Raw genomic sequence first — 14,140 nt, forward strand, 5'->3', positions numbered from 1 at the left:
TTGCTGAATTAATGAATATTAAGCTAAGTCATTACAATAAATGGCAACTTCCGATTCTTTTGTAATTAAAATCAAAATGGAATTTTTATAGTGAGTCACAATGTTAAATTTAACAATATTAAAATAAATGGTAACTGCCAGATTTCTTTTAAATTAAAAAATGGAATTTTTATTATGAGTCACAATGCTAAATTTAACAGTATGAAAATGTGCCATCTGCAACAAGACTCACCAATAAATAATCCATTTTTCATATTTACAAGTCCAAAGGCATTAAGAAATAACATTAACGGGGCCAGCCCCATGGCGTACTGGTTGAGTGCACACACTCCACTGCTGGCAGCCTGGGTTTGGATCCCAGGCGCACACTGAGGCACTGCTTGTCAGGCCATGCTGTGGCGGCGTCCCATATAAAGTGGAGGAAGATAGGCACAGATGTTAGCCCAGGGCCAGTCTTCCTCAGCAAAAAGAGGAGGATTGGCATGGATGTTAGCTCAGGGCTGATCTTCCTCACAAAAAAAAAAAAAAAAGAAAGAAATAATATTAAGAGCTAATTCACTGGGGAACAGATGAAACAGGATTGATAAATGTTGAGCCTGGGTGATGGGTACATAGGAGTTCATTATACTAACTTCCTTATTTTTATATATGTTTGAAATTACCCATAATTAAAAAATGAGAGAAGCAGTAAAACAAATATGTACTGTAAAAAGGCTCTATAGTAATTAGAAAACTGTGAGATATTAAATGCGAAACAGGAAGGACAATTACTTAAGCATCAGATGTGGTTTCTGTTCTGAAGAAGCTCAGCTGAACATAAGATTACGCCCATGAAAAGAAACCAAACAGTAGGCCTATACAGAACTATATGTCATTATATAATAAACGTCTTTTGGTACTATAGGAGTTTGAAACAGAGCAATAATGTTCCTCATGTACTTAGAAGCCTTGGGTCTTGAAAGAATAAAGAGCGTATTACAAAGAGCAAAGATAGGAAAAGAAAGTCTGAGTCATGACAGGGGCAAGACAGTGTACAATTGGCCTGAGGAGAGAAGATGCATGTGGGAAAACAGTGGAAAAAGATTACCAGGAAGGGAGGGTAGATTAGAGAAACAGTTAAAAGCCATAGAGAGGGGTTCATCCATGGTTTAGAAGGAAACAGTGGCCACTGAAAAGTTCTCATGAGGAACTGTCATAGCTGATTTTCTCAGGAAAACTAGTTTAAGCATTACGTAGTTTGACTTGAGTGGGGGGGATGAAACATAATGGAGTCAAGAAGATTGTGGCAATAATCCAAATGTGAGGTGATTCAAGTGTGGACGAGGTCAGAAGACACAGCAGGAATAGAGAGACAGGGATACTTCAAAGAAAAGAAGAAAGGATTTTCTGATTAACTAGATGTAAAAAAAGCAAAGCAAGGAGTCAGTCATGTCAAGGTTTCGGTTCTAGGAGATGAAGTGGGTATTATTTCCGCTGACAAAGAAAAATAGGGACGGTGGAGGTAGAGACTTACAGAGAAGATAATCGATTTGATTACAGAGAGGCTGAAATTTAAGCAGACAATAATAACTACAATATTATAACAACTAATCCTTATATACCGCTTACTAGATACCAGGTACTATTCTAGATGCTTTATATATTAATTCATTTATTCCTTAAAACAACCTTAATGAGGTGAGTAATGTTGTTATCATTTCCATTTTACAGAAGATGAAAATGAGATACAAAGAGGTTAAGTAATTTGCCCAAGGTCACAATGCCAGTAATGATGGAACCAGGATTTGAATCCAGGCTTAATTATTTTGCTGAATTGCCTCTCCATGACATGATAGAGATGAAGAAATGTTTATGATAAACACAGTTACACAAAAGGTAAATTTATCTATAAAGTGACCTAGCTCTGTAAATAAAATCTCACAATCTGACATTTTTAACAACCAACTACCTTATTTTTATGTTTCCGGAGAAAAGAATTTCTTTAAAAACCTTAGTAAACTAAAAACAACAACAAACACGTAAGAAATAAAAGAGAATTAGGATTCAAGAAAGACATATTACAGTTAAACATAAATGTTACAAATAGCCTGACCACTAAATATCATAGTTTAAAGGACGCTCTCTATCTTCACTTCAGCATCCAAGTTAAATAATTATTAGGCATATTTTATCTGACCTTTTGTATACTCTTAGGAGATAAGCCTTATGTTTTTAGAAATTCAAAATAAATTTCCTTTACACAAGACTAAGTGTTGTTCCTCTACAGCCAGTAGACTTCTTCAATACAGAAGGCCTTGCCCTTCTCCCCCATTATCACACAAAATTAACATATGGCTATATAGCATAACCACACAGTAAACTGCCTTGTGAATACAAATATAATTTTTATATGGCACAGTTCATAAAAACAGAAATTGAATTTTTTAAAGTGTAACACTGATATGAGAAAACTCGGCTTTTCTACACCCTAGCAGTTTTAAGTCAAACAATCTATACTCACGTTCTGATACTGTATAAAGGAGGTTCTGGGATAAAGGAGGAGGTAGTCTTGCTCCCACTGGTGCAAGATTGGGCACTGCACTTGTCCCAGGCTGGTCACGGTTGTTTATCAAGCTTGACTGTGTTATAGGTGGTCCTACAGATAACAAAACGTTAAAGGTAAAGCATTAATGTTTCCTAACTAATAAAAATACTCACTATTCTAGTACTAATTTGAATATTCATACTGAAAATAACTACTTTGGCTTAGAACAGAATTAAGGAATTTGATATATGCAGGGGTTAAAGCACTACAAACTGCATAATTAATTAAAATGACATTTTAGTTCTAGAACAGACAAAACTAATCTAGGGTGAAAAAAAGCAGAACTGGTTGCCTCTGCGGGATGGGGGTAGGGGTGGAAAATACCTGGGAAGGGACTTGAACAAACTTTCTGGGGTGATAGTAAAGTTCTAAAGAATTCTCAAGTTAATGATAAACATGTTTAAGCATACTGATGTCTGCAACCTACCATAAAATGCATCAAAAATAAAAACAGAGAGATGGAAAAATATGTGATAATATAAATATAGTAAAATGTTAACTGTAGAAACTAGACGGTGAGTATACGGCGGTTCAGTGTACAATTCTTTCAACTTTTCTGTTTGCTTGAAATTTTTCACAGCAAAATGTTGGGGAGAAATGACATTCTTGGATTTAACTTTTAAACAGATATGTTCCCACACTGAAATAACATCTTTTATTGTGAGAATTTCTATATATGAAGATGCTTTTTTATCTGAGGAATAAAATCTCAACTTGAGCTTCACAATTATACCATTTATGTGATAGTATTAAATATTCACAAAACTATTAAAATTACCATATTTCTATTAACCAAACCTATGCAGTAAATGTCTCCAAACCTTTATCAACTTTAACGAAATGTGTTCTACAAACAATGTTACTGCAAGACAGCTAGGTGATGCATACACAAGATCGTGCTAATTTTGCAAGTTCTTGTGAGTCTATAATAATTTCAAAAATAAAAAGTTCAAAAAAAAGAAAATGACAAAGTACCACTTAAATAAACTGAATGGCAATCAATCATTTTTTAAAATAATAATTTGTCATCTCTTAACAATGTTAAATGTCTTCAAATAGATATTTTCTTATATCTTTGAACACACATAAATTATCCCATAATTTTTTCAATTATATTTTTAAAAAATTTAGTCTTACAAAATTTAGTCTTACTTCTGTTTCTGCTAAACCAGCAACTGTAAAGTTTTAAACATTTTACTTTTAATTTTGGTGGATGTGATAATAGCATGGCAATCATTTTTTTAAAAAAACACAAAAAACAGTCCTTATCAGTAAAGAGATTCATATTGAAGTACATACTGGTAGAATGATAGGACATTTGCAATTTACTCTAGCAAAAACAGGCCAAAAAAAGTCAGGGGAGAAGATAAATGAGACAAAAACAGCTGAATATTGATAACCACTGAACTGGATGATGGTACATGTGGTATATATATTATTATTCTACTTCTGTGTATATTTGAAAATTTCCATAATAAAAGGTTTTAAAAATTATTTCAATATGCTTGAAGAGATTTTCTTTAAAGACTGGGAAATTTCACTAAACTACTAGTATGTTCTTTTTTCTGACATCTTCAAAACACTGGCTTTCTGAAGATGCTATCAACTAGCAAGATTTTGACTCCAGGTCAATATACATTAGACCACTATTGATAAACTTTACACTTAGAGGTACTATAATTAACGCAATGCAACAAATGGATGGAACAAAGGAAAGAATAGCATCTTAATTATGGGAATATATTCCAAATTCTATTATTATCTTTCAAAAACTTTAAATTTAGTGTCAAGTTAGCTAAAAGGGATTGATTCTTCTAAATATAATTCTTCAGTAGAGAAAGAAATATTCAACAAACTTATACTTACTTGGTATGGGAAGCACAACAGAAGGCGGGGGCTGGCCATGTCCTTGGGGAACAGGAAGTCTCATACTGTGGCCAGGGCCTGGACCTGGGCCTGGCCCTGGGCCTGGGCCCGGGCCCGGGCCTGGCCCTGGGCCTGGGCCTGGCATTGGAGGCATTAACATTCCAGGAGGTGGTGGAGGAGGAAGCCCAGGAGGAGGTGGAGGGAAAGGAATCATGCTTGGCAGAGCAACTTCATCAACAACCAGGGGATCATTTCCATGATCAAACTGACAAAGGTCACCAAGTACACAAAATCCTCTTTCTGTAAGAATAAAAGAAGAATCTTAATATGATCTACTGAGAGTTCAGAAAACAAACAAAACAAATCCCTGAAAAACCCACCAACCTGATTTACAAAGTGTTTTTTCTCCAAGGACTCTAAAGCCTTCCTAGAGTTATTCTGCTAATCATCACATATCCCTGAGGTAGGGGCAGGTGCACTCTCTCTATACTATGAGACTATGCTTTGTTAGGATAGCAAATAACAGGGTCATAAAGAGGATAGTAGTCACTATTAGATTAACCCATTTGCTATTAAGCTTTCGTAATAAAAATTAAGATTTTTTTTTTTAAAGATTTTATTTATGTATTTTTCCCCCCCAAAGCCCCAGTAGATAGTTGTATGTCATAGCTGCACATCCTTCTAGTTGCTGCATGTGGGACGTGGCCTCAGCATGGCTGGAGAAGCGGTGCGTCGGTGCGCACCCGGGATCCGAACCCCGGGCTGCCAGCAGCGGAGCGCGCGCACCTAACCGCCAAGCCACGGGGCCAACCCTAAAAATTAAGATATTTTAAACAAATATGAATTTAGCAAAGGCTGGGGGGGCATGGAGACTTGAACTAGATGATCTAATTTTAACTACCTATTTTCATCATATTATTCTAAAGCAACCATTCTTACTATATCTACAAGTTGAAACTTTAGTTTAAAATATTCAAGTGGGCATTACATACTAGATTATTCACTGTAGCATTGTTTCAATAGCAAAGTATTAGAAACACTCCAAAAGTGCGTCAATAGGAATAGGTTAAACACACATTTTTGTACATAGGCTAAGAAGCCTAAAAAATATCGAAGAAGTTCTTTAGGTATTAATTTAGGATGATTGCCAGGAAATATTGCTAAGTGAAAAAAACATTATACAGAAGAGTGTGACTAGTATACCAGCATTTATGTAAAACAGAAAGTGGAGGAGAATATATGTATTTGTTTTTGTACATATGCACATACTATGTTCGGAAAGATATACAAGAAATTGCTAACACTGAATTGACCTTGGGAAGGAGATCTCTGTGGCTGGGAGACCAGGGTGAGAGTGAGGTAATGTTTGAAGTATGATTTGATTCTATTCCCTACTTAAAAATAAATAAAACATAAAAATATATACATTCTTTTGGGGCCGGCCCCGTGGCTTAGCGGTTAAGTGCGCGCGCTCCGCTACTGGCGGCCCGGGTTCGGATCCCGGGCGCGCACCGATGCACTGCTTCTCCGGCCATGCTGAGGCCACGTCCCACATACAGCAACTAGAAGGATGTGCAACTATGACATACAACTATCTACTGGGGCTTTGGGGGAAAAAATAAATAAATAAAATTATTAAAAAAAAAAAAAACCATATACATTCTGGCTATAATCACCAAGACAAGAAACAACAAATGTTGGAGAGGTTGTGGAGAAATGGGAACCCTCATTCACTGCTGATGGGAATGCAAACTGGTGCAGCCACTATGGAAAACAGTATGGAGATTCCTCAAAAAACTAAAAATAGAAATACCCTATGAGCCAGCTATCCCACTACTGGGAATCTATTCAATGAACCTGAAATCAACAATCCAAAGAGGTTTATGCACCCCTATGTTCACTGCAGCATTATTCACTATAGCCAAGAAGTGGAAGCAACCCAAGCGTCCCTCAACTGATGACTGGATAAAGAAGATGTGGTGTATATACAATGGAATACTACTCAGCCATAAAAAGAGACAAAATCATCCCATTTGCAACAACATGGATGGACCTGGAGGGTATTATGTTTAAGTGAAATAAGCCAGAGAGAGAAAGACAAACACTGCATGATTTCACTCATATGTGGAATATAAACCAACACACAGACAGAGAGAACTGTATGGTGGTTACCAGGGGGCAAGGGGGTTTGGGGGTGGGCACAAAGGGTGAAGGGAAGCATTTATATGGTGACTTGACAAACAATGATGTACAACCAAAATTTCACAATGCTGTAAACTATTAAGACATCAATAAAAAAATTTAAAAAATATATATATACACACACACACTCTATATTTATAGAAAAAATGTTATGATGTCTGCAATTTGCTTCAAATAATATAGGCAGGGAGAAGTGGTGGGAGTATGGACCAAAGCAAGATTGCCCATCAGCTGATAACTGTTGATGTGAGGCCACAGATATACTAGGCTTAATTATATCATTTTGTCAACTTTTATACATATTTAAACATTTCCATAATAAAAATTTTAAATACACACACACAATGATGCAATCATTCAAATGGAAAGTCAGTTAACTTAAAACTGAAGGAGGTTACATATGCTTAACAAATTCCCAGCACAAACACCACACAAAGAAATCACAATTCCTAGTGTCTACCAAATTTTGTGGTATACTTATGGCGTCTGAAGCAAGAAGAATAACAAGAAACAAACTAAGGAGTCAAATTTGAACATTCCCTTAACAAGAACCAAACTATTAAATCAAACAAGTAAATAAGCATATGCCAAAAGAGAGTCTTCTCCCCATTCATCCCTTTTAACAAAATCTGGACTATAATGAAAAAGTATGCAATATTAGCAACATTTGCTTTACTATTATTTTTAGGTAGAATGTAAGAGAAAAAAGAATTTTTACCATCATAATCTCTGCATCGCCTCTTTGGTGGTGGGTTTCGACCAAAAGAATTGGAAGAGCTATGATTGTTATAGTAATTAGACCAACTCTCTGTTGTATTTTCAGAGTGGTGCGCAGGTGCGATCACAGTAACAGTGCTGGGAATAGACTGTGCCCCAGAGGAATACTGCTCAGAAGAGTTTGGAGGTGGTGCAGACACAGGCACATAGGAACTCTCCAAGTCGTTCCTTTCACTCTTAAATTTTGATCTTTCCCTGTGCTCTGCTTTAGAGACAAAATAAAAACAAGAAACAAGATCAGACCTTTTTGGGTTTTTTTGTTTTTTTTTTTTGTGAAGAAGATCAACCCTGAGCTAACATCCGTGCTAATCCTCCTCTTTTTGCTGAAGAAGACTGGCCCTGAGCTAACACCTGTGCCCATCTTCTTCCACTTTATATGGGATGCTGCCTCCTGCCACAGCATGGCCTGACAAGCAGTGCGTCGGTGCGCGCCCGGGATCTGAACCCAAGCCGCCAGCAGCAGAGCACCCGCACTTAACAGCTACGCCACGGGGCCGGCCCCCTTTTTGTTCTTAAACTATGTTTCTTTTCTCACTTACAGAACAGGAAAGATGAGAATATTAAAGTAAACTTACTAAGCTATCCATATTTCAAAGTGCTCTCATTATTAATATATCCTAAAAGTAGGAACATCAACAATGTGACATCTTAACCAATAACTCATGTAAAATCATCTTTTATAAACTCAACATAATGCAACAAAGAAAGGCCAGCTTCTCCACTGATCTTTAATAAGAATACTAGCCAAGAACTGACTTCCAAACTGATATCCCAGACAATCAGTGGTTGGGATCCCAGTAATCTACTTAAAGTTTTTTTCTTTCTAATTTTATAAACCCTGGGTAACCTTAAAACAAATCAATTATTTTTAGTGGGGGTAGGGGATGCGGAAGGGAGCAGTGATAGCTTTGTTGATTAAAGGACATTTGTTTCAATTATACAAAATGACTTCAGTCTAGACATATACTATGATACACTTATATAGCTTCTTTTTAGTCAAACTCCTTTGACTCCATCCCAAGAATAGAGCCCTGTCTTTGTGACAAAATCAATACTAAGTTTTTTGAGACAATTCCAGATTTTATATCGCTCAGACATATTAAAGGTACACTTACCGTTAAGGGAAGTTATGGTACCCTTGTGATAGGGGAAGACAAGCAACCACAGAGTTTTTAGAGGGAAGCCTCATCCACTCACCAACACTCCTATTTGGATCCCGGTCTTTGCTGCGCCCCCTACTTCGGCTCCGACTTCGACTCAGGCCTCGGCTCTTACTCCGGCTCTTACTCCTGGCTCTTCTCCAGTCATACTTCTCACGGTACAATTCATTTCGCTCATAGTACCGATCGTAGTCTCTCCACTTGCCATCTTCTCTTTTTTTCTCACGTGTCCTGTAATACGCAGATATAAAAGCCATGTGTACACTATGGAAACGAAGTCTGCAAACAAACTGGTAGTATAAAATACCCTCCTTGATTCACCAAAATTCATAACATCTATGCTTTTTTAGAAAGCCATAAGACTACCACATAATTCCTCGAATCCATTATATAAAAAGAAAAAACATTCCCTCAAGTACACTGGGTGGGGAGCAATGAAAAAAAGAGGTGAATCCAAAGTATGGGGAGGGGTAGTGGAAAAACAGCAAGTTAAAACTACAAAAGAAAAACGGCTCGAAACAAAGTTTTCCTAAACAAATGTTAATTTTTTGATAGTAGGCTGATGATTCAACATATAAATTGCACTACTTGTAATATAAAATGCTATGAAATGATTTTAATACTGAGCACCCCTAACCAAATGGAACATTTCATTAATACTCTCTGAGGAGACTGCTCCCACCCCTGAGCTCCTGGGGAAAGCACATAATGATGATTGTTTATAAAAAGAAGAGAAAGTGTGACAAAGACAAAAAACAGAGAATAGAAGGAACTTTAACCTTGAATCTTTAACCAGTTTAGAAAGAGAGGAGTCAGTATATATGTTAAAAGTCCCTTTAATGCCCTTATAAGGTAACTGAAAAGTGAGTTATCAATGTCTTCCATATTAAAGATAAACACAAACCTTCGTTCACTAGATTCTGAACGAGACTTCTGGGGACTAGGATATTTCTTTTTTCTGCCATCTCGTTCTTCCTCTGCTGGCTCCTGAAATATCTATATGAAAACATTCATTAGAAACAAGAACAGTCCTTTTATAAACTACAAAACACATCCATCTGATAATCTTTCTGGTGTAAAAGAGGACACAAATAAATATACTGAAATATTGAAGTCAAATCACATCCAAGAAAAGTTAGGCAACAGGGAGAAGTAAGGAAGATGCTAAAATTACTTTAACAGCAATATGTTAATTTTTAAATGTTACTTTAAGGTAGAGAAGAGCAGTGTAGGAGGAAAACAGCAATTCATTCTTTAAAGTGAAACAGCAGAAATAGCAAATCTCTATTTCTCAGTATCATATAGTAAAATGGTTTATGTTTTCCTAATTATAAAATATATTCACACACATAATTCATTTGAGGAAGACTGTAGATTTATTTCATAGAAAAGGTTTCAGGAACAAATGGTTAACGAATGCTATAAAACTAAGTATTTCACGTGAATTATGGAAAAATGGTATCAGAATTAATGGAAATGTTAAGGTTTCTTTTAAAGCCTAACAGTTTGACCACAAACCAAGAACTAGTGCTTTTATTATTGTTTTTAAATAGAAGTGAATCTCGGGCCAGCCCCGTGGCTTAGCGGTTAAGTGTGCACGCTCTGCTACTGGTGGCCCGGGTTCGGATCCCAGGCGTGCACCAATGCACCGCTTCTCCGGCCATGCCAAGGCCGCGTCCCACATACAGCAACTAGAAGGATGTGCAACTATGACATACAACTATCTACTGGGGCTTTGGGGAAAAAAAAAAGGAGGAGGATTAGCTCAGAGCTGGTCTTCCTCAGCAAAAAGAGGAGGATTAGCATGGATGTTAGCTCAGGGCTGATCTTCCTCACAAAAAAAAAAAAAAAAAAAGAAGTGAATCTCAAAACAAATACATAGGCTTTACTAGAGAAAGGTAAAATAAAGTACTTTGCAGGAGCTAAACAGATGCCCATCTGATGGAGAAGCTCACTTACAAATACCCAAATCAGGAAGTGAGTGAATGGAACAGGAGATAATTTAATAAAACTCAGGCAAGATAAAATGGCAGCCACAATATGACAACCATATGGTGCTGGCAAAAGCACTACACAATCATTAGACTATATTTAAAAATCATTCTCTCTACCAATTTACAGGATATACAGCAAATATATTACTTCAATGGGATGCAATCAGCAAAATCCAGACAGTAAAAAATTCTACAGGACAAATAACTGAGTTTCTTCAACAAAATAAAATATAAGGGAAAAAAGGGGATGAGGAAAAGAACAACAAGAGAGATACACAGGTAGGTATGAAGAGGGGATTTAAAGATTAAAAGAGACTTAAAAAGATATCAACTTGGAGATCTTTTTCCTTCTTTTTGCTTTTCCGTATTTTATAAGGATTTTTTTTGGTGGACATGTATTAACTCCTAATGGGAAAAACTGTTCTTAAAAAGTCAAAGGATCCAAGAGAAATAAAAACTTCAGGCCACACAAAAATTTGTGCATGAATGTTCACAGCAGCATTATTCATAATAGCCAAAAAGTGTTAACCATTTTCCTATCAACTCAAATATCCATCAAACCATTTTCCTATCAACTCAAATATCCATCAACTGATGACTAGATAAAAGAAAATGTTGATATAACCATAAAACGGAATATTATTCAGACATAAAAACAAAAAAAATGAAGTACTAATACATGCTACAACCTGGATGAACCTTGAAAGCACTACACTAAGTCAAAGAAGCCAGTCACAAAAGACCACATATTATATAATTCCATTTATACATGTCCAGAATAGGCAAATCCATAGAGACAAAAAGTAGATTAGCAGTTTCCTAGGGCTGTGGGTGGGGGAAAGAAGACTTGGAGGATAATGGCTTAATGGGTATGAGGTTTCTTTTCTGGATGTTGAATATATTCTAAAACGGATCGTAGTGATGGCTGCACAACTCTGAAAACAATAAAAACCATCGCTTTTGTACACTTTAAATAGGTGAACTGTATGATAAGTGAATTATATCTCAAGAAAGCTGTTAAAGAAAAAAGGCAAAGGGCATGTACAACATGAATGAATCTCACATAATAATGCCCTAAAGAAGCTAGACAAAAGATTGTATTGATTCCTTTTACATAAAATGGAAAAAACAGGAGAAACTAGTACATAGTATTACAAGTAAGAGTAATAGTTACCCTGGTGAGAGGGAATAAGGAAGAGGGAATTAACAACAACAAAAAAAAGACATTTTAACCAATCTGATTAAAGCTTGATTCAAACAAATGGGAAAAAAAATGGACATTTATGAACAAGTAGAAATTTCAACACTGACTGGGTAGCTGATGATATTAAGGAGTTATTGTTATTTTTATATATGATAAAGATATTTGGGGTTTTTTTTAATATTACCTTTTACAGATACATACTGAGTATTTACAGATGAAATGATACAATGTCTGAGATTTGTTTCAAAATAATTTTAGAGGATGGAAAGTGGTTAAAGGTATAGAAAAAGAAGACTGCCCAGAGGTCTATAATTATTGAAGCTGAATGATGGCTACATGGGTGCTTGTTATATTATTCCGGCTTCTCTCAAATATTTTCATAATAAAAAGTTTTTGTAAGTTAAACAAAAATAATCTACATTCTTTTCTATTTTAAATAAATTTTCTGGAACTTCCTAAGGATATGTTTTTCCACAATTATTTTAAACTTTTATTCTGAAATGACTTATATGGCATTATATTGTCTTATATATCTTGAATTAGTAATATATATGAAGACTTCATACACCAAAATCTCTTACCTACTTTGATCCTACTATTCTAAGAATATGAAAAGTAGATTTCTTTATAGACTCAGATTATGACCAGGCATGCTAATTTTAAAAGTTTTTCTTGGGGGCTGGGCCAGTGGCGAGGTAGTTAAGTTCATGTGCTCCACTTTGGCGGCCTGGGGTTCACAGGTTCGGATCCCAGGCGTGGACCAACACACCACTCATCAAACCATGCTGTGGCGGTGTCCCACATACAAACATAGGAAGATTGGCACAGATGTCAGCTCAGCAGCAATCTTCCTCAAGCAAAAAGAGGAAGATTGGCAACAGATGTTGGCTCAGGGCCAATCTCCCCCCCCCACCAAAAAGTTTTTCTTCTATGTTGTCCACCTGACTTATAGTTTTCCACTTTAACATCTTCTATTAGATGTCTGAGCATTATACACATATTTAAGAAGTTTTAACTATTATCTTGGTCTATCATGGCTACACAAGTCTGAGAGCCTCCATTCCACTGGACCTTTTTAGATATAAAAGTGTACTAAATAGTTATGTGGATAGGGCAGGATTGCCCATGGGTTGATGGGTTATTGGGGCTGAGAGATGAATATATGGGAATTCATTATACTATTCTGTCTCTTTTTGGTGTAGGTTGAACATTCTCTATAATAGGTTTTTAAAAAATTAAAATGAAATAAAGGTATTTTCAGACAAACCAAAGGGGGGAAAAACTGTGCCAGACGCTCTCATATTTCTAGTCATAAATACATGCATTGGGTCTAAGAAAAACTGCCTTCTAACATTTCAGATGATCATGGTATAGGGTGAATAAGGAATTATAAGAACAAAGATCTATTATCTTCATGGATTGTTCTTTTGCATGTTCGTTAACTCCGACAGACAGGGTAAATAAAGGGTTTAATAAAAGCCAACTATAACTACAGCAAATTTACAAGTAATTTTCCAACTGTATATAAAATGTATTATGCTTCATAAATCATGGCATATATATACCAAGTGATTTTCCAGTACCAGGATGAGTTGTGCCAAAGATCCAGATTCTTTCACCTGATTCCCCATGTGACCAATAGTCTAACCATACATCAGCTGATGGTACAATGTAGCTGGGGACCAAGGAAGAAAGTTAAAGTGGCTAGTCCTTAGACGGAGTTGTTCCTCTGTACCCTGCTCAGAGCAACTGCATCAATTGAGCACAGACCAGAAAATCAGTCAATTAGCCAAAGGTATTGTGCTACCTCAAACCCCTTTCCTTTTACCTTATCTAACAGGAGTACTATAAACTATTATATTTATACACTCTTATATGAGCTTTTATTTATGTCAGTAATGACAAGTTACGTATAAAATCCTAGAAAATGGGAGAAATGCCAGACCACATCATTTGGGGTAGTTACACACAGAAACTGATATCCATTTTCCACAATTTTCAAAATTAGGATTTACTACAAAGATACAAAATGAAATAGTGCAACAATTTGTTTTTTTAAACTGTTTTTTCAAAACTCAAGGTAATACAATTTTTCTCTTATATTCAAACCAGCTTTCTTTCAGCCACTTCTAATCCACTGACCTTCAATGATTGTAGAAAAGGACATGTGCCGGAAAAATTTTAACTTATTATGAAAGATTTAAGCTATACTATAGACCAAAAATCATACACTATCAAGGACAGAAGAAGAGTTTCTTCCTATTTCCCTTACTTGGAAAAACAATACTGTGAGCTTCTCCTATTTTAAAAAGACTTTATGAGACAATTAGTGGGCATGAGCCAAAAACAAAAA

The 14,140-nt window shown here is 36.0% G+C and overlaps 1 protein-coding gene across 5 annotated transcripts in view; it reads right to left on the reverse strand.

The window, feature by feature from the left end:
* RBM27 (RNA binding motif protein 27) overlaps positions 1–14,140 on the reverse strand; it is a 70,539-nt gene that overhangs the window by 40,474 nt on the left and 15,925 nt on the right. For 2 of the 5 annotated variants that reach the window (XM_014794823.2, XM_004420029.3), the window contains exons 4-8: positions 9,494–9,585; positions 8,627–8,820; positions 7,371–7,631; positions 4,451–4,750; positions 2,501–2,635 (exon numbers count right to left, since the gene is read on the reverse strand). In XM_014794823.2, coding sequence (XP_014650309.1) covers positions 2,501–2,635; positions 4,451–4,750; positions 7,371–7,631; positions 8,627–8,820; positions 9,494–9,585 — 982 coding nt within the window. Of the gene's footprint in view, positions 1–2,500; positions 2,636–4,450; positions 4,751–7,370; positions 7,635–8,626; positions 8,821–9,493; positions 9,586–14,140 lie in introns of all 5 variants that reach the window. The other 3 variants (XM_014794815.2, XM_014794803.2, XM_087429605.1) reach the window with 2 other exon arrangements.

This window comes from Ceratotherium simum, chromosome 4 (assembly GCF_057802395.1).
Source record: "Ceratotherium simum simum isolate JZ-2026a chromosome 4, ASM5780239v1, whole genome shotgun sequence".
Lineage (NCBI taxonomy): Eukaryota > Metazoa > Chordata > Mammalia > Perissodactyla > Rhinocerotidae > Ceratotherium > Ceratotherium simum.